General features: G+C 35.7%; 3 protein-coding genes across 3 annotated transcripts; all 3 read left to right on the top strand.

Moving 5' to 3' along the window:
* The first annotated feature begins 3,426 nt into the window (after nt 1-3,426).
* On the top strand, nt 3,427-5,467 carry LOC117206895. The gene has a single exon (XM_033446597.1). The coding sequence runs from the start codon at nt 3,438-3,440 to the stop codon at nt 5,397-5,399; it is 1,962 nt and encodes a 653-aa protein (XP_033302488.1). The 5' UTR covers nt 3,427-3,437; the 3' UTR covers nt 5,400-5,467.
* Nucleotides 5,468-12,204: 6,737 nt separating this feature from the next.
* LOC117206888 lies at nt 12,205-14,207 on the top strand. Its single transcript, XM_033446592.1, has one exon. The coding sequence runs from the start codon at nt 12,216-12,218 to the stop codon at nt 14,205-14,207; it is 1,992 nt and encodes a 663-aa protein (XP_033302483.1). The 5' UTR covers nt 12,205-12,215.
* Nucleotides 14,208-18,053: 3,846 nt separating this feature from the next.
* On the top strand, nt 18,054-22,211 carry LOC117206401. The gene is made up of 4 exons (XM_033445726.1): nt 18,054-18,071; nt 19,001-19,115; nt 19,742-20,741; nt 20,829-22,211. Exons 1-4 carry the CDS (start codon nt 18,054-18,056, stop codon nt 21,631-21,633), a joined length of 1,938 nt encoding a protein of 645 aa, XP_033301617.1. The 3' UTR covers nt 21,634-22,211.
* The last annotated feature ends 324 nt before the right edge of the window (nt 22,212-22,535 follow it).

The raw sequence follows: 22,535 nt of genomic DNA, 5'->3' as shown, positions 1-22,535 counted from the left end.
AGTCCAGTTTGGATAACCAAAAGTCACGAAGAGAATTTTGGATGATCTAGACTGGACTGCAACGTAGACCATCGTGGCTCACCGTGGCTAACCGTGGTAAACCGTGGGATACCATGGAAAATCGTGGGATACAATAGCAAACCCTGCGGTACCGTGGGGCACCGTGGAAATTCCTGGGTCACCATGGGAAACCTTTGGACACCGTGGGACACTGCCTGTTCGTTAACGATAAATTATCGATCCGGTTTCAACGACGTATTGTATTACGAGTTTGTGATAGTAAATCAGATTACCTAAACTTGATAATGTATAATTAATAATTTATTTGAGAATACAAGGATGGAAATAGGAAAGATTTAAAAATTCACATTTTTGTTTCAGATATATGAAATTGCAATTTCATTTAGAACTGATTAAACGATTCACTTAATTCTTATTACAGTACTTTACTATACAGTAATTTATTATTTTGATAGTGTGTTATGCTTACTGAAGTATTGTAGCATGATAGAATTGTATTTCGTTGCTAGTATTGGATATCCTGTTTTATATTTTATTTATAATTTCGTACAAGATTATAGTTTTAATTCAAACCAGTATTTAACTGAAATAGTAACTTCGCATGCGACACGAAAATGGAATGGAGAGGTCATGCGACCGGCAAAATGTGACAGTCGGACAAGCATTGAATGTCACGTCGATTCCTCTTCCTCGTCTGTGGTAAAATTATTTTAAAAATAGGAAAGACGCGCCTCATAAAGAATTATACTGCTTATCTACTTACACTACATTATCTACTTAAACATTACTGTTAATTACGCATGTATAAATTAATTAAATATTGAAGTACTTATTAGGAACGGATTAATGCTTCTAGGAAGCATTGCTTTTTAGCAGTAAAGCTACTCTACATAACCACTCACCAGACTTACAAACGTTCCATCTAGATCCTGTCCCATCAAATTTGAAAAACTCTACCTGATAGAACATCTAATTTAATTTCAATACTATAATTAGAAAACTAAAGGCGTTTTCGCAAGCCCTGCATAATACGTAAAAATCCGAACATAATAAAGGCACAGAGTGGCTTCGTAATTCTTACCGATCAAGAATATAAAGATTCCCTTAAACCTAGCTATAAAAAATGTAAAGGTTTCCTTATAAACCCAAATGCTATAATATTATAATATTATAATGTTATAAATTCAAATGCTGCATTGTGATCGCAACGTAGCCGATGTTGTAACATAGAACAAAAATAACTAATAGACGAAGATGTGCAATTATTTTTGCTCATTTTAATTTTTATATTATAGGAAATACGTATCATATAATAGTCGGCATTCGACTGTTCTAACATTATAATTAGGATATTTCCTAGATATAATATGTACAAAAACATTATTGTTCCTATCTCGGAATATTTAAAATTAATTCGTTACATTTAAACATATAACAAGGAGAATTAGAAGTGTTTATGTGTTGAAATAATGTCGACTGTATGTAAAGGGGAAGTAGCCCCAGATGTACCCAGTATAGTTGTGGTAGTCGTGTAAATCGAACAAGTCGATACGAAATCCGCAAATCGCGAGATTCAGTGTAAAGATTTCTTACAGTTGTTCTTTTTTTGCGATAGATAACTACCCCAGGACATTCTTGCATTTTTAAATAATTATGAGTGAACTGAATTATACAAATTGAATTATTGAAAATCTATCGTGATTATATAATTGCGTGAAGGTACTTATTTTTGGCAGCATGTCCGAGAGTACAACGGTAAGCATTTAATATGATTATATGATAAATATTTTTGAAATAAACGGCTAGAAATTAAATATCGCCGAATAACAAATCCTAAATTCTAATTCAACGAGAATATAAAAAATAGCGTCTGTTTGAGGTACCTATTTTCAGCGAATTTAACTATTATTCTTTTATTTCCAAATAGAGATTGGAATCCATAGCAATTAAAGTTTTGATTCCTACGTCTCTATTTAAAGTTTTGGCACATAACGAAATGTATTAACATATCGTGTCGATAATACCAAAGAACCGTCTGAACCTTCGAGTATGATTCGATATTTAAAAGTCACAATAATCTCACATCTTTGACCCTGTGTCTTAATCGATCGCGATCATTTAAAATTTTGAATCTTTCACCCTGATTTAAACCGTCACGACCCACCAACACATAAAGCTCACAGCTTAAAACCGTTACGTCCTATAAATATCGAATCACATTCGAAGGTTCAAACTGTTCTTCGGTATTATCTGTACGACATGTTAATATATTTCATTATTTAGAAAAGATATTTAAGAAACATATAAAAACATTACTAATTATCATTGATTTGGAGGACACTCAAAGGAAAAGATTGTAGAAGAAAGTTTTCAAAAGCACAAATAACCATTAGCAAACGTCAGTGAAAAACTCAAGTACGTCTTCTATCTATAATAACATCAAATAACGTCAAGAATATTTTAATGCTGTTGATAGAAATATCATAAATTGTACTTCCATTAGGATAGGGGAAAGAAAATTTTTTTAATTACCTTGAAATAATGTTAATATTTAAATACTTCTTGATATCTTTTCCGTGGTTTGGAACTCGCTCAAAAGATTGATTACACTATCTAATTAGATAAGAATTATGATTTCTATTCTTAACAAAGGTATCTGTTTTCCAGGTTCCTAGGAACCCTCCTGCGTACTCGCCTGAGGGCGGAGGTTTAGATCCTGATCGATCATCTCCGCAAGGGAAATGTCCTAGTCCCTGCATCTTACAAAGCCGGCAATTTCTAGCATGTATTTCCGGTTAGTTTTCACTCTTGATATTACGTCAGGTACTTATCTGCAATTTTAATACGCAGAATGCAATGTCCATTCCTCTCTCGAATTGATGTTTCATAGCGCTGTTCGTGAATTATTTCTCACTTGTATTGACTTACGTACCATCGTTTAAAATTGCACTTCTATTCCATCCTACATTACGATAAATTTGACATTTCGATTCAGATATTCATCTCACTGATTCCTTATTATATCAAAAATCGAGTGCGGACCTTTATATGTTTATGAGAAACCTGAAAGCGCAACATGTTCATTATTACACATTAATACACCTAGACTTATCGCAAGTATCTAGCAAATTTTACTTCGCGTAGTATTTTACTTAATGCACATATAATGCGAATGGATTAACAGAATAATAATGAAATAGTTAAGAAATAAAACTAGTGGAAAGCATTCGGGCTAACATCGCGAAGAGTCCAATTGCTTATAGCCTGCGGTATGTATTGATTATAAATATATTAATAGTATATATTAAAAATATAAATTTGCGTAAATATACGCAGTGTTTTCATAAAAAAACCGCACTACAATTAACATATGCTATATATAGCATTGCTTGTTTCTTATTCCAGCAACGCTAACCATGGTCATAGTCGGTACAGTCTATGGATGGACAACGATTTCTCTTCCTTATCTAATATCCGGAACCGGCGACGTGCCGATAACGATAACGCTCGATGAATCTTCGTGGATGGTTTCTTTGACGATACTAGGTTCAATGATCGGTTCACTTGTGGCTGCCCAGTGGGCCGATCGCGGCGGTCGTAAAGAATGCCTCCTTGTAAGCAGCACAATATGCACCATTGGCTGGTTCATTATCTACGAAGCAAAGTCCGTGCGAATGCTATACTTTGCCAGAGGGATTCTCGGTATAGGCGTTGGTATTGCCCGCACGATAAATCCCATGTTCGTGTCAGAAGTCGCCGACATAAACATCAGAGCAACCCTAGGTACTATAATCGCAGTGAACGTATATGCCGGGGCACTGTTAACCTGCGCCCTAGGAATCTGGCTAACGTACAAGTACCTCCTGCTGTTTCTTATATTATTATCATTTACATCCATCTTGTCGAACATGTGCTTCCCCGAAACTCCGTATTTCTTGGTCGCAAAAGGTCAAAACAGGAAAGCATGCAAGTCGATTGCCTATTACAAAGGCATTGTAGATCCTGAAAGAGTGAATATCGAACTACGTGATCTACGCGCACAAACCAGATACGAATTATACCCAAAATCCAGATACGAAGTACACCAACAATCCAGTAGCCTTTTACCTTCACAACCCGGAAGCGACTTACCCTCACAATCAAGACGCAATTTAACCCCACAGTCCAATAGCGATTTACCTTCACAACCCAGAAGCGACTTACCCTCACAATCAAGACGCGATTTAACCCCACAGTGCAGTAGCGATTTACCTTCACAACCCGGAAGCGACTTACCCTCACAATCAAGACGCGAAGCACACCCAGGCTTTTGGGAAGTAGTAGACACAGATCCCATGTCCTCACCATCCAGTACCGATTCACCCTCACAGCCTACATCCGAAAAACACACAGAAGTTATATGCGACGTACATCAGCAATCCACGGGCGAATTACACCGACCATCTGCAAGCGAAATACACCGACCATCCACAAGAAAAATAAACCGACCATCCACAAACGAAATAAACCCAGACCAAATATGCGAAATACAATCGCCATCCAGAGGCGATTTACGCATCCAATCCAATGAGGATACATCCAGCGATTTACAATCCAGTGTGGGTTCACGAGAATCGACGGACATAGATGAGATATACATGGATGGAACTAAATATATCTGTATAACCAAGCTGCAAGCAATAATACATCAAAGCAACAGGAAAGCTCTCTTTATCATGCTTGGAATGATCATGGCACAACAACTTAGCGGGAACTTCATCACTACGCAGTATCTGGAAGTGTTGTTGAACAAAACAACGATCGTTATCGATCCACAGGAAGCGTCGGTTTTGGTCCAGTTTTTTAGCCTTGCATCTGGCATTTTAACCATCTTAACAGTGGAATTCGTTGGAAGAAGAACTTTTTTGCTTATATCCACGGCTGGATCATGTTTAACATTGAATATTTTAGCAACTTATCTTTTGTTAGTTGAACATAAGTATAACATTTCCAACGCCTCTATTGTTCCAGTTATCGACTTAATTATATATCAAGTAGTGTTTCAACTTGGTTTAGGTACGTTATCCAATGTTCTCCTATGCGACTTATTTCCTACGGAACTAAAAGGTTTTGTTGGTGCCATCATTGTAATTTTCGATGGTATAATTGGTTTTACCGTGTCGGTACTGTATAAAGTGATTACCGATAATGTAGGATCGTATGCGATTTACTATATCTTCACTGCATCATGCTTCTTGGCATATATTGTGGTGTTCCTATGGATACCGGAAACAAAAGGAAAAACGTATCACGAGATTAAAGCGCTTCTAGTTGGTGAAAATTTGAATTCACCGAATGAAGAAGTTAGCACCGCTGAAATGGATAGTCATGAAATATGACAGGAGAAAATGCACTGACAATCCATAGCACGGTGTCTCCATACTCGGAATATTTTATTTCTCATTTTTATTAGTATAACGACAAAGATTTTCAATTTTATCACGATATGCAATTTTTGTAGTAACGTAGTTTTATTTGTTTGTACGTGTAATTTTAGAAATGTGTTTAACAAAGCTCATGGTCATTTACAAACATATGCATCGTATAAATTGACTTGAATTGAACTTAGAGGAATACATGTTCTCAAACTAAACTTTTTATCCATTTCATAATACGAACAATGTAACAATATCATTTAACTCGAGATAACTGAACAACAGCTTGCAAAAGTTAGAAAAGTAATATATTAAAGAATGACAGGATGACATAATACTGTCAAGAACAATTCTTTTTATATCAGCTGTTATCTATGCTGTTATTTTTTGCTTTTTGCAATATATAACATATGTAATCGCAAATACATAAGTTAATATTGTTACAATAAACTAAAAATAATGTAATATAATTAACATAACGCATTGCCAATAAGTACTTATATTACATTGTGTTTTGTCGCTGATAAGCATTTGTATATACATATACAATTATATATGTGTAAGACATGGTCTTTTCGGCGTTATATTATAGTTATTACTGAAAAATATTTGAATACGTTTGTTCGAATATTACAGTAAGTACTGCATTATAACAGAGCGATAAATATCTAGCCTAGTCTAGCAGGAAATACATCGAACTGTCGAACGTTATTTTCGGTAAATTATGGCTATAATAATAGTGTTCACTTCAGAAATTTATAATATTTCCTACCTTTAATATCCGACAATTTACGCGAAAAATTAAATATCGATAATTTTATAAATTTTTGACTATCAACAATTATGTATTTATTGTATATCTTTTAAACAAATATCTTCCTTATTAAAAAGATACAAGAAACATGGAGTTCCTATCTATATATAAAATCACAAACAAGATTTTGAATGTTCTATTTTATTTAAGTTTTATTATAGACGAATTTATTACAGACACCCCTAGTGGAAATTAATTAAAGGAGTCCGAATGAAGACGAGTCAACTGTAATACCAAATACAGCTAAGATCCTAAACTTACGTAATGCTAGATCGGTAACGTTGAGAACGATTTTAACATGATAAGAAAACCTCCGAGTTCACTGGGTAAGGTACTCTGAATAGCAACTTTCTCTTCTACGGTAACATTGCCCCTTCTTTTTCCCAAAATATTAATCATTTTGTATAAAAGAATTCGGAGAAATTCTTTATTCTCATTCATTTGAAAAATATTAGCTCTTCGATCGTTATGGAAAACAAATAAAAAAACATCTTTAAAAACGACAGAAGCGGAAATAAAAACTAAAAGTAAAGATTTAGTTAAACCAAAAACTAAATTTCATTTATATTATAATTCCCTGTGAGATGCTAATTCGTATATGTATTCGTATATGATATTTCGCACATTCACTATTACAAATAATTGGTCTAGACGTGATATTATATGAGACTCTGTGTCGCGTGTTATAAAATACCGATATAGGAAAATATCAGTGTTTTTCACGCTCTTTACAATTCATAACGTTGCGTCGCGACGATTGTAATTATCTGACAAGGGTACTCGCTACACTTCCGTTATGCGATCGTTTGAATATGCTCCGTTTTATATACTTGGAATTAAGCTATGAAAATTTATAAATGGTTGTATAATATTCTGATGCATAGTAAAATTTAAAAATCTAAAAAATTAAAATAATAAATTAATTATTCTGATAATTATTCTAAAACAATACCATCAATTCCTAACTTTTAAATCAATGATTTAAATATCTGATCACATGGCAGGGTTGCTCGCGCCTATTCCAGGTGCATGCAGGTCAACGTACGCGACATAGCTCTTTCAATTTGTAAGTCACCCCAAAGACTCGTCTGTTCTGGTGACTGCTCGATGTTTGCGCGGGATCGCGGGGGTTGTGGACGCGCCGGTGATGCTTTCGAATCTGTTGGGGATTCAATCGTGGATATGCAGTACTGTTCGGATAGGGACCTGCAATTTCACATTCGCCGTAATTCTGTTCGACTGGCGCGGGAGTGGACGTCACTCGTTCGGTTGGGGCAGTGCATTCATAATTCTGTTCGGTGGTCCCGGCCCGGCAGGCCCATGGTTAAGTAGAGTTAGAACTCGATACTCTTGTCAATATGCTGAATGTCGAGATCGAGGTGCAGTGATAAAGAACTCATGGGTGGATCTCGTGCGTAGTCACCTCCTCGTGGTGAGATCTGGTAATTGGTACCGTTTTTCAAAAATTTATCGGGGGATTAATCTTTGGAAATGATACCAAGCCAAGAACTACGCTATATACGGTCCAGTTTGGATAACCAAAAGTCACGAAGGGAATTTTGGATGATCTAGACTGGACTGCAACGTAGACCACCGTGGCTCACCGTGGCTCACCGTGGTAAACCGTGGGATACCATGGAAAATCGTGGGATACAATAGCAAACCCTGCGGTACCGTGGGGCACCGTGGAAATTCCTGGGTCACCATCGGAAACCTTTGGACACCGTGGGACACTGTCTGTTCGTTATCGATAAATTATTGATACGGTTTCAACGACGTATTGTATTACGAGTTTGTGATAGTAAATCAGATTACCTAAACTTGATAATGTATAATTAATAATTTATTTGAGAATACAAGGATGGAAATAGGAAAGATTTAAAAATTCACATTTTTGTTTCAGATATATGAAATTGCAATTTCATTTAGAACTGATTAAACGATTCACTTAATTCTTATTACAGTACTTTACTATACAGTAATTTATTATTTTGATAGTGTGTTATGCTTACTGAAGTATTGTAGCATGATAGAATTGTATTTCGTTGCTAGTATTGGATATCCTGTTTTATATTTTATTTATAATTTCGTACAAGATTATAGTTTTAATTCAAACCAGTATTTAACTGAAATAGTAACTTCGCATGCGACACGAAAATGGAATGGAGAGGTCATGCGACCCGCAAAATGTGAACAAGCACTGAATATCACGTCTATTCCTGTTCCTCGTCTGTGGTAAAATTGTTTTAAAAAAGAGAATGATGCGTTTCATAAAGAATTATACTATTTATCTACTTACACGACCTTATCTACTTAAACAGTACTGTTAATTATGCATGTATAATTAAATGCATGTATAAATTAATTAAATATTAAAGTACTTATTAGGGACGGAATAATGCTTCTAGGAAGCATTGCTTTTTGCAGTAAAGATACTCTATATAACCACGCACCTGACTCACAAACGTTTCATCTAGATCCTGTCCCATCACATTTGAAAAACTCTACCTGATAGAACATCTAATTTAATTTCAATACTTTAATCAGGAACCTAAAGGTGTTTTCGTAGGGCCTGCATAATACATACATATCCGAAAATAATAAAGGCACAGAGTGGCTTTATAAATCTTACCGATCAAGAATATAAAGATTCCCTTAAACCTATCTATAAAAAATCTAAAGGCTTCCTTATAAACCCTACCTATTAGTAATCAGGATGTTTCACTGTGTCACCTTGAAAAGAAGAATAAATCAGTAGCCATTAGGGCCAGCAAAATACGGCCATTATCCACTCGATATAATCCCGAGCAATAAATCGTGAGTGGACTACCTTTTCTTTTTCGCAATATTAATTAACTAAATTCATGTATAGAATAGAAAATTCTCAAGATAAATACACGAACAGTGCTTCATGCAATAGTTGTAATACAAATTAATTCACTAATGAAAATAAAAAAATTAAGATAAATACTAAACTTCCACAAGTAAAAGTTGGATATTTTAATAATAAATAGTAATATGTGCATTCATATTTGAGTATTCGCAACACTAATATCGAGACGTCCTATGCAGCCATTTGGGTGGCTGCTAGTATAATTGCGTCAGATGATCTAGGAGCAGGAACGTGCTTCCAGAATCCAGTGGAATACGATTCGGCATTGAGCATAATATAAGCTCAACAATACTATAAAAAACGCGATCATTCATTATCTCAACGCTAAATGGAAAAATACTTCGAAATCGTGATGGAATAATAACGCAACACTAAATCTCAAACTGAATGCAATGAAAATTACTATTTACCGCTCTGATTTCCGAGAAAAGCAAGAGGCAAACGAACGACTGTTATCGCAGCAGGATAATATTGCTCGCAATCACTTAGTTGCCAACCCAATAGTTCTAGCCCACGTACATGATAGTAAGATGATTCTTTGCGTCGTGAGCCTGAACGCAATCGTAGTCGATATAATTGGGACAAGTGCACACATGTAAGTGTACTCAGTGTACGAAGATGCAGATGCGAGGAGGGAATGATTTCTGCGGAGCGTTTCCCTACTGAGGAAATTTCAAACGAAAAAGTGTTTCGACGCGTGAGAGATCGTAGAAAATACGACAGTTTCAGTAGGAAACGTCGAAATAGAGGAACAGCAAAGAGAAAAAGAATTGCCGCGATAAAGGAAGCTATGCCCCAAGAAATTAAAGATAATTCAAATGCTGGATTATGATCGCGACGTAGCCTATGTAGCAACATGGAACAATAATAACTAACAGTAGAAGCTCTGCAATTATTTTTGCTCGCTTTAATCTTTATATTTAAGAAATATATATCATATAATAGTTGGCATTCAACTGTCCTGACATTATAATTAGGATATTTTCTACATATAATAAGTAAAAAAATATTTTGTTCTTATGTCAGAATATCGAAAATTGATTCGTTACATTTGAACATGTAGCAAGGAGAATTAGAAGTGTTTATGTACAGAAATAATGTCGACTGTATGTAAAGGGGAAGTAGCCCCAGAAGTACCCAGTATGGTTGTGACAGTCGTGTAAATCGAACAAATCAATACGAAATCTGTAAATCACGAGATTCAGTGTAAAGATTTCTTACAGTTGTTCTTTTTTTACGATAGATAACTACCCAAGATCATTCGTGCATTTTTTAAATAATTATGAGTGAATTGGACTCTACGAATTGAATTATTGAAAATCTATCGTGATTATATAATTGCGTAAAAGTACTTATTTTTGGCAACATGTCCCAGCGTAGGACGGTAAGCAGTTAATGTGATTATACAATATATATTTTTGAAATAAACAGTTAGAAATTAAATATCGCAGAGTAACAAATTCTGATTGAATGAGAATATAAAAAAAGTGTCCGTTTGAGATACCTATTTTCAGCGAATTTAACTATTATTCTTTTATTTCCAAATAGAGATACGAATCCATAGCAATTAGTATTAATTTCGAATCTACAATTGAATCGAAGGTTCATTAAGATTTATAGAACTTGCAAGTATTACCATAACTTCAAAATTTTGATTCCTACGTCTCTATTTAAACTTTTGGCACATAATGAAATGTATTAACATATCATGTCGATATTTAAAAGTCACAATAATCTTAAATCTTTGACCTTGTGTCTTGATCGATCGTGACCATTTAAAATTTTGAATCTTTCAGCCTGATTTAAACTGTCACGACCCACCAAAATATAAAGTTCAAAGCTTAAAACTGTTACCTCTTATAAATATCGAATCATATTCCAAGGTTCAAACGGTTCTTCGGTATTATCTATACGACATGTTAATATATTTCATTAATTACAACAAATATTTAAGAAATATATAAAAACCTCTCAAATTATCATTGATTTGGAGGACACTCAAGGGAAATGATTTTAGAAGAAAGATATCAAAAACATAAATAACCTTTAGCAAACGCCACTGAAAAACTCAAGTACGTCTTCTATCTATAATAATATCAAATAACATCAAGCATATTTTGATGCTGTTGATAGAAATACCATAAATTGTATTTCTATTAAGATAGAAGATAGAAAATAATTCCCTTAATTCCCTTGAAAAAATATTAATATTTAAATACTTCTCAATATCTATTTCGTGGTTTGGAATTCGCTCATAAGTTTGATTACACTATCTAATTAGAATAGAATTATGATTTCTATTCTTAACATTATCTGTTTTTCAGGTTTCCAGGGACTCTCCTGGGCACTCGCCTGAGGGCAGAGGTTCAAATTTTGCCGGTTTATTTTCGCTATGGAAATGGCGTAGTCTCTGGGACGCACAATGCCGGCAATGGCTGGCATGCTTTTCCGGTTAGTTTTCACTCTTGATATTACGTCAGGTACTTATCTGCAATTTTAATACGCAGAATGCAATGTCCATTCCCCTCTCGAATTGATGTTTCATAGCGCTGTTCGTGAATTATTTCTCACTTGTATTGACTTACGTACCATCGTTTAAAGTTGCACTTCTATTCCATCCTACATTACGATAAATTTGACATTTCGATTCAGATATTCATCTCACTGATTCCTTATTATATCAAAAATCGAGTGCGGACCTTTATATGTTTATGAGAAACCTGCAAGCGCAACATGTTCATTATTACACATTAATACACCTAGACTTATCGCAAGTATCTAGCAAATTTTACTTCGCGTAGTATTTTACTTAATGCACATATAATGCGAATGGATTAACAGAATAATAATGAAATAGTTAAGAAATAAAACTAGTGGAAAGCATTCGGGCTAACATCGCGAAGAGTCTAATTGCTTATAGCCTGCGGTATGTATTGATTATAAATATATTAATAGTATATATTAAAAATATAAATTTGCGTAAATATACGCAGTGTTTTCATAAAAAAACCGCACTACAATTAACATATGCTATATATAGCATTGCTTGTTTCTTATTCCAGCAACGCTAACCATGGTCATAGTCGGTACAGTCTATGGATGGACAACGATTTCTCTTCCTTATCTAATATCCGGAACCGGCGACGTGCCGATAACGATAACGCTCGATGAATCTTCGTGGATGGTTTCTTTGACGATACTAGGTTCAATGATCGGTTCACTTGTGGCTGCCCAGTTGGCCGATCGCGGCGGTCGTAAAGAATGCCTCCTTGTAAGCAGCATAATATGCACCATTGGCTGGTTCATCATCTACGAAGCAACGTCCGTGCCAATGCTATACATTGCTCGAGTGTTTCTCGGTATAGGCGTTGGTATTGCCCGCACGATAAATCCCATGTTCGTGTCAGAAGTCGCCGACATAAACATCAGAGCAACCCTAGGTACTATAATCGCAGTAAACGTATATGCCGGGGCACTGGTAACCTGCGCCCTAGGAATCTGGCTAACGTACAAGTACCTCCTGCTGGTTCTTATATTAATATCGTTTACATCCATCTTGTCGAACATGTGCTTCCCCGAAACTCCGTATTTCTTGGTCGCAAAAGGTCAAAACAAGAAAGCATGCAAGTCGATTGCCTATTACAAAGGCATTGTAGATCCTGAAAGAGTGAAAATCGAACTACGTGATCTACGCGCACAAACCAGATACGAATTACACCCAAAATCCAGATACGAAGTACACCAACAATCCAGTAGCGTTTTACCTTCACAACCCGGAAGCGACTTACCCTCACAATCAAGACGCGATTTAACCCCACAGTCCAGTAGCGATTTACCTTCACAACCCAGAAGCGACTTACCCTCACAATCAAGACGCGATTTAACCCCACAGTCCAGTAGCGATTTACCTTCACAACCCGGAAGCGACTTACCCTCACAATCAAGACGCGAAGCACACTCAGGCTCTTTTTGGGAAGTAGTAGACACAGATCCCATATCCTCACCATCCAGTACCGATTCACCCTCACAGCCTACATCCGTAATACACACAGAAGTTATATGCGACGTACACCAGCAATCCACGGGCGAATTACACCGACCATCCGCAAGCGAAATACACCGACCATCCACAAGCAAAATAAACCAACCACCCACAAACGAAATAAACCCAGACCAAATATGCGAAATACAATCGCGATCCAGAAGCGATTTACGCATCCAATCCAATGAGGATACATCCAGCGATTTACAATCCAGTGTGGGTTCACGAGAATCGACGAACATAGATGAGATATACATGGATGGAACTAAATATACATGTATAACCAAGCTGCAAGCAATACTACATCAAAGCAACAGGAAAGCTCTCTTTATCATGCTTGGAATGATCATGGCACAACAACTTAGCGGGAACTTCATCACTACGCAGTATCTGGAAGTGTTGTTGAACAAAACAACGATCGTTATCGATCCACAGGAAGCGTCGGTTTTGGTCCAGTTTTTTAGCCTTGCATCTGGCAGTTTAACCATCTTAACAGTGGAATTCGTTGGAAGAAGAACTTTTTTGCTTATATCCACGGCTGGATCATGTTTAACATTGAATATTTTAGCAACTTATCTTTTGTTAGTTGAACATAAGTATAACATTTCCAACGCCTCTATTGTTCCAGTTATCGACTTAATTATATATCAAGTAGTGTTTCAACTTGGTTTAGGTACGTTATCCAATGTTCTCCTATGCGACTTATTTCCTACGGAACTAAAAGGTTTTGTTGGTGCCATCATTGTAATTTTCGATGGTATAATTGGTTTTACCGTGTCGAAACTGTATCAAGTGATTACCGATAATGTAGGATCGTATGCGATTTACTATATCTTCACTGCATCATGCTTCTTGGCATATATTGTGGTGTTCCTATGGATACCGGAAACAAAAGGAAAAACGTATCACGAGATTAAAGCGCTTCTAGTTGGTGAAAATTTGAATTCACCGAATGAAGAAGTTAGCACCGCTGAAATGGATAGTCGTGAAAATGACAGGAGAAAATGCACTGACAATCCATAGCACGGTGTCTCCATAGTCGGAATATTTTATTTCTCATTTTTATTACTATAACGATAAAGATCTACAATTTTATCACGATATGCAATTTTTGTAGTAACGTAGTTTTATTTGTTTGTACGTGTAATTTTAGAAATGTGTTTAACAAAGCTCATGGTCATTTACAAACATATGCATCGTGTAAATTGACTTGAATTGAACTTAGAGGAATACATGTTCTCAAACTAAACTTTTTATCCATTTCATAATACGAACAATGTAACAATATCAATTAACTCGAGATAACTGAGCAAGAGTTTGCAAAAGTAAGAAAAGTAATATATTAAAAAATGACAAGGTGGCATAATACTGACAAGAACAATTCTCTATATTTCAGCTGTTATCTATGCTGTTATTTTTTGTTTGCAATATATAACATATGTATATCACATACACATATGCTAATATTGCCACAATAAACAGCAGGTATGCTGAAAAAGTCAGTATTTATGCTAAAAATAATGTAATGTAATTAACATAACACATTGCTAATAAGTACTTATATTACATTGTGTTTGTCGCTGATAAGCATATGTATATACATATACAATTATATATGTGTAAGACATGGTCTTTTCGGCGTTGTATTATAGTTATTACTGAAAAATTTTTGAATATGCTTCTTCGAATATTATAGTAATTACTGTATCATAACACAGCGATGAACATCTAGCCTTGTCCAGCAGAAATTCTATCGAACTGATGAATGTTATCTTCGGTAAATTATGGCTATAATAATAGTGTTCAGTTTAGAAATTTATAATATTTCCTACTTTTAATATACGATAATTTACGCGAAAGATTAAATATCGATAATTTTATAAATTTTTTTCTATCAACAATTATGTATTTATTGTATACCTTTAAACAATTATCTTATTAAAAAGCTACAAGAAACATGGAATTACCATTTATATATAAAATCACAAACAAGATTTTAAATGATCTATTTTATTTAAGTTTTATTGTAGATGAATTTCTTACAGACACACCTAGTGGAAATTAATTAAAGGAGTCCGAATGAAAACTGTCCGAAAACCGAAGTCAACTGTAATATCAAATACTGCTAAGGTCTTTAACCTACGTCATGCTAAATCGGTAACGTCGAGAACGATATTAAAATGGTAAGAAAACCACCGAGTTCAGTGGGTAAAGTACTTCGAATAGGGACCTACTCTTCCACGGTTCCGTCGCCCACCTCTTTCACAAAGTATTACAAATTTTGTATAAAAGAATTCGGACAAATTCTTTATTCCTATTCATTTGAAAAATATTAGCTCTTCGATCATTTTGGAAAACAACAACAAAAAGAGTTTTAAAGACGACAGAAGCGGAAATTTAAACCTGAAAGTAAAGATTTAGTCAAACCAAAAACTAAATTTCATTTATATTATAATTCTCTGTGAGATGCTAATTCGTATATGTATCGGTATTTCACACATTCACTATTGCAAAAACGGGAATAGACGCGATATTGTATAGGACTCTGTGTCGAGTGTTCTGTAATATCGATATCGAAAAATATCAGTGTTTTCCACGCTCTTTACAATTCATAACGTTGCGCCGCGACCATTGTAATTATCTGAAAAGTATTCTCGCCATATTTCCAGTACGTGATCGTTTGAATGTGATCCGTTTTGTATACTTGGAGTTAAGTTTTGAAACTTTATAAATGGTTATATAATAATCTGATGGATTCTAAAATTTAAAAATCTAAAAAGTTAAAATAATAAATCTACTCTCCCGATAATTAATCTAAAACAATAACATCAATTCCTAACTTTTAATTCAATGATTTAAATATATAATCGCATGGCATATTCGTTCGCGCGTATTCCGGATGCATGCAGGTCAACGTGCACTGGACAGCTCTTTCAATTTGTAAGTCACCCCAAAGACTCGTCTGTTCTGGTGACTGCTCGATGTTTGCGCGGGATCGCGGGGGTTGTGGACGCGCCGGTGATGCTTGCGAATCTGCTGAGGGTTCAGTCGTGGATCTGCAGTCTTGTCCGATTGACACTTCGGTACTAGGTCAGAGACCTGCAATTTCACGACCTCCGTAATCCTGTTCGTCTCCGAGAGGGTGGACCCCACTATTCAGCCTTGCATTCGTAATCCTGTTCAGCGGTCCTTCCACGGATTCCACTTGTTCAGTTGGAGTGTGTTATGTTGCCGGCCCGTGTGCTGGATCCACGGCTGCATCTCCAGTGAATCACTGGCATCAGTGGTCGGTACCATAAACCGCGACTCATGTAAGTTTCGAACGGCGAAACAGGAATCGAGTGAAGGGTATTCCGCTGATCCTGAGGGTTGTCCGGTACACGGGGGTACGTCGCGTAGGTTTGTTAGTTCTTTCGAGAGATCGCGATCTCGTTCGTTCTGGGCGCACCGTGATTTTTCTTTTATCGTTTGATTCTTCGGATTTCTTCGTGTTTTTCCATTTTTCAGGGAAGCTTATTGGGGTCATGTTAGAGTTTCTTTCTGATACGTTCAAGAGTTTAGAGTCGCGAAAATAACATGTTAAACAGTTTAGTGTAACGACTCGTACGTCCCCCTTGCAAGACACAAAATTGTAATACACAGTGTCAATAGCTACATTTTCTTTCTCTCGTTCAATGTTAGAGAAATGTGCCTTTGATACCGAATGCTACCAGTAGGGATGCGAATTACTGTACGATATTTGCACTGATCGATGTAGTCGTTGTGTAGGAGATAGATGTTGCGTTATGTATGCTTTTCTACGTTTGTAAAGATACATGTAAGCGCTACGATAGAGATATATGTTTCGAAATTAGGCTACGAAACAACTATTTCTTTACGCAGGGCCATGGTCAAGTAGAGTCAGAACTCGACATTCTGCCAATAGGTCGAATGTCGAGATCGATGTGTAGTGTTAAATAACCTATGGGCGGTTCTCGTGCGTTGTCACCTCCTCGTGGTGAGATTTGGTAATTGGCATCGTTTTTCAAAAATTAATCAGTTGATTAATCTATTACCAACCCAAGGACTACGCTACAGTCCGGTTTGGATCATCAAAAGCCACTAAGAGGATTTTGGATGTTCTCGACTGGACTGCACAGAGGGATACCGTGGAACATCATTAGACATCGTAGGACATTGTTCGACATCATTGGACACCATTGGACATCATTGAACATCGCGGCAGTTTCAGTAGGAAACGTCGAAATAGAGGGAAAGCAAGGAGAAAAAGTATTGCCGCGATAAAGGAAGCTATGCGTCAAGAAATTAAAGAAATTCAAATGCTGGATTATGATCGCAACGTAGCCAATGTAGCAACATGGAACAAATGTAACCAATAGTCGAAGCTGTGCAATTATTTTTGTTCATTTTAATTTGTATATTATAGGAAATATATATCATATAATAGTTGGCATTCGACTGTTCTAACATTATAATTAGGATATTTCCTAGATATAATATGTACAAAAATATTATTGTTCCTATGGCAAAATATTTAAAAATAATTCGTTACATTTAAACATGTAGCAAGAAGTGTTAGAAGTGTTTATGTATTGAAATAATGTCGACTGAATGTAAAGGGAAAGCATCCTCAGAAGTACCCAGTATGGTTGTGGCAGTTGTGTAAATGGTACAAGTCAATACGAAATCCGTTAATTACGAGAATCAGTGTAAAGATTTCTTACAGTTGTTCTTACCTTGCGATAGATAATTACCAATGATCTTTCGTACAGTTTTTAAATAATTATGTGTGAACTGGATTCTACAACTTGATTTATTGAAAATCAATCGTGATTATATAATTGCGTGAAAGTACTCATTTCTGGCAGCATGACCCAGCGTAGGACGGTAAGCATTTAATATGATAATATGATAAATATTTTTGAAATTAACAGCTAGAAATTAAATATCGCAGAGTAACAAATCCTAAATTCTAATTCAACGAGAATATAAAAAAAGCGTCTGTTTGATATACCTATTTTCAGCGAATTAGCTTTTATTTGTTTTCAAATAGAGATACGAATCCGTAGCAATTAGTTTTAATTTCGAATCTACAATTGTATCGAAGGTTCTTCAAGACTTATAGAACTTGCAAGTATTACCAAAATTTCGAAGTTTTGATTCCTACGTCTCGATTTAAAGTTTTGGCACATAATGAAATGTATTAACATATCGTGTCGATATTTAAAAGTCACAATAATCTGAAATCTTTGACCTTGTGTCTTGATCGATCGTGACCATTTAAAATTTTGAATCTTTCAGCCTGATTTAAACTGTCACGACCCACCAAAATATAAAGTTCAAAGCTTAAAACTGTTACCTCTTATAAATATCGAATCATATTCGACGGTTCAAACTGTTTTTCGGTATTATCCATACATTTCATTATTTAGAAATGACATTTAAGAAACATATAAAATCTTTCAAATTATCATTGATTTGGAGGACACTCAAAGCAAATGATTTTAGAAGAAAGTTGTCAAAAGCACAAATAACCTTTAGCAAACGTCAGTGAAAAGCTCAAGTTCGTCTTCTATCTATAATAACATCAAATAACATCAAGCATATTTTAATTATATTCTGTTGATAAACAGAAGAGGACAGAATAGACAGAATAGAAAACATTTTTTAATTCCCTTGAAAGAATATTAATATTTAAATACTTCTTAATATCTTTTCCGTGGTTTGGAGTTTATATTCGCTCAAATGTTTGATTGGTCTACCAAATTAGAAAAGAATTATGATTTCTATTCCTAACAAAGGTAACTGTTTTCCAGGTTCCAAGGAGAGTGCCTGAGGGCGGTGGTTCCGATCCTGTCGATTCATCACCGAAAAGGAAAGATCGTAGGCTCTTCAAAAATCGAATGTGGCTATGTCAGCCATCTGCTTCCGGTTAGTTATCACTCTTGATATTACGTCAGGTATTTATCAGTAATTTTAATACGCACAATGCAACTTCCTTTGCCTCCTCGAATTGATGTTTTATAGTGATGTTCGTGAATTATATTTCAATTCTAATGACTTATGTACCATCGTTTAAAGTTGCATTTCTATTGCATCCTACATTATAATAAATTTAACATTTCGATTCTTATATTCATTGCACTGATTCCTTATTATATCATAAATCGAGCGCGGACTTTTATGTTTATGAGAAACCTGAAAGCGCAACATGTTCATTATTACACATTAATACACCTAGACTTATCGCAAGTATCTAGCAAATTTTACTTCATGTAGTATCTTACTTCATGTAGTACATTAATTAACACACAAATAATGCGAATGGATTAACAGATTAATAATAAAATAGTTAAGAAATAAAACTAGTGGAAATCATTCGAGCTAACATCGCGAGGGGTCCAATTACTTATAGCCTGCGGTATGTATTAATTATAAATATATTAAGAGTATATATTAAAAATATAAATTTGTCTAAATATACGCACTGTTCTTATAAAACAATCGCACTACAATTAACATATGCTATATATAGCATTACACGTTTCTCATTTCAGCAGCGCTAACCATGCTCATACTCGGTTCAGTCAACGGATGGACAACGATTTCTCTTGCTTATCTAATATCCGGGACTGGCGGCGTGCCGCTAACGTTAACACACAGCGAATCTTCATGGATCGTTTCTTCTACAGTACTTGGTTCAATGATCGGTTCACTTGTGGCTGTACAGTTGGCCGGCAGCAGCGGTCGTAAAAACTGCCTCGTTTTATGTAACACAATGTTCACATTAGGCTGGTTCACCATCTACGCCGCAACTTCTGTGCCAATGCTATACCTTGCTCGGGGGATTCTCGGTATAGGCGTTGGTATTGCGCGCACGGTAAATCCAGGAGTCGCCGACATCAACATTGGAAGCACCCTAAGTTCTCTAAGCGTCGTGAACGTATCCATCGGAACACTGGTAACCAGCGCCCTAGGACTTTGGCTGATGTACGAGTCACTGCTGCAGATCCTTGCAATATTATCCTTTATATCCTTCTTGTCGAACACGTATTTTCCCGAAACTCTGTTTTGCTCGGTGGCAACAGGTCAAACGAAGCAAGCATGCAAGTCGATAGCACATTACCAAAGCTTGATAAATACGCACAAACTGAAAATGGAACTACATACTCTACGCACACAAACCACGTACGAATTACACCGATCACCCTCAAGCGAAATACACCAACCATCCACAAGCCAAACGCATCAATCATCCTCAAGCGAAATACACCAACCATCCACAAGCGAAATAAGCCCAGACCTCACATGCGAAATACGCCAACCATCCACAAGTCAAATACACCGACCACCCACAAGCGAAATACACCAACCATCCACAAGCCAATCGCATCAATCATCCTCAAGCGAAATACACCAACCATCCACAAGCCAAATGCACCGATCATCCTCAAGCGAAATAAACCCAGACCCCACATGCGAAATACACCAACCATCCACAAGCCAAACGCATCAATCATCCTCAAGCGAAATACACCAACCATCCACAGGCCAAATGCACCGATCATCCTCAAGCGAAATAAACCCAGACCCCACATGCGAAATACTCCCAGACCCCACATGCGAAATACCATCACGATTTAGAAGCGATTTATGCACACAATCCAATGAGGATTTACGCGAATGGGCTGACACAGATGAGACACACATAGATTTAACTAAATATAATTGGTCAACCAAACTGCAAGCAGTACTACAACGAAGCAACAGGAAAGCGTTGTTTATCATGCTTGGCTTAATCATGGCACAACACCTTAGCGGAAACTACATCACTACGCAGTATCTGTTAGTGCTGTTTAGCAAAACAACGATCAGTATCAGAGCAAGCGCAATGATGATTTTGGTGATGACTGTCGGCCTTATATGTGGCACTTTATGCACCTTAACAGTGACTTCTCTTGAAAGAAGAACACTTTTGATTCTGTCTACGCTTGGGTCGTGTTTTACATTGATTATTCTAGCAACTTATCTTTTGTTAGTTCAATATAAGTCTGATGTATCCATCCTCTCACCTCTTCCAGTTATCGACCTAATTATATATCAAGTAATGTTTCACATTGGTTTAGGTACGTTACCCAATGTTCTCCAATGCGAGTTATTTCCTACAGAACTAAAAGGCTTTGTTGGTGCCATCATTGTAATTTTCGATGGTATAATTGGTTTTACCGTGTCGAAACTGTATCAAATCATTACCGATAACGTAGGATCGTATGCGATTTACTATATCTTCGCGACATCATGCTGGGTGGCATTTGTGATGGTGTTCATATGGGTACCGGAAACAAAAGGAAAAACATATCACGAGGTTGAAGCGCTTCTAGTTGGTAAAAATTTGAATTCACCGAATGAAGAAGTTCGAACCGCTGAAATGGATATTCGTAGAATATGACAGGAAAAATTGCACCGTACGTCCGTGGCACGGTGTCTACTTACTCGGAATATTTTATTTCTCATTTTTATTAGCATAACGATAAAGATTTACAATTTTATCACGATATGCAATTTTTGTAGTAACATAGTACTATTCGTTTGTACGTGTAGTTTTAGAAATGTGTCGAACGAAGGTGATGGTCATTTACAAACATGTATATCGCATAAATTGACTTGCATTGAACTCAGAGGAATACATGTTCTCAAACTAAACTTTTTATCCATTTCATAACACGAACAATGTAACAATATCATTTAACTCGAGATAACTGAACAACAGCTTGCAAAAGTTACAGAAGTAACATATTAAAGACTGACACGATGACATAACACTGTCAAGAACAATTCTTTATATATCAGCTGTTATCTATGCTGTTATTCTTTGCTTTTTGCAATATATAACATATGTATATCGCAAATACATATGTTAATATTGTTACAATAAACGGCAAGTATGCTGAAAAAGTCAGTATTTATGCTAAAAATAATGTAATATAATTAACATAACGCATTGCTAATAAGTACTTATATTACATTGTGTTTTGTCGCTGATAAGCATATGTATATACATATACAATTATATATGTGTAAGACATGGTCTTTTCGGCGTCATATTATAGTTATTACTGAAAAATATTTGAATACGTTTGTTCGAATATTACAGTAATTACTGTATTATAACACAGTGATAAATATCTAGCCTAGTCTAGCAGGAATTACATCGAACTGTCGAACGTTATTTTCGGTAAATTATGGCTATAATAATAGTGTTCACTTCAGAAATTTATAATATTTCCTACCTTTAATATCCGACAATTTACGCGAAAAATTAAATATCGATAATTTTATAAATTTTTGTCT

This window comes from Bombus bifarius, unplaced genomic scaffold (assembly GCF_011952205.1).
Source record: "Bombus bifarius isolate JDL3187 unplaced genomic scaffold, Bbif_JDL3187 scf7180000007966, whole genome shotgun sequence".
NCBI lineage: Eukaryota > Metazoa > Arthropoda > Insecta > Hymenoptera > Apidae > Bombus > Bombus bifarius.
Note: the sequence above shows the minus strand (reverse complement) of the source record. Positions and strands in the feature narration are given on the sequence as shown.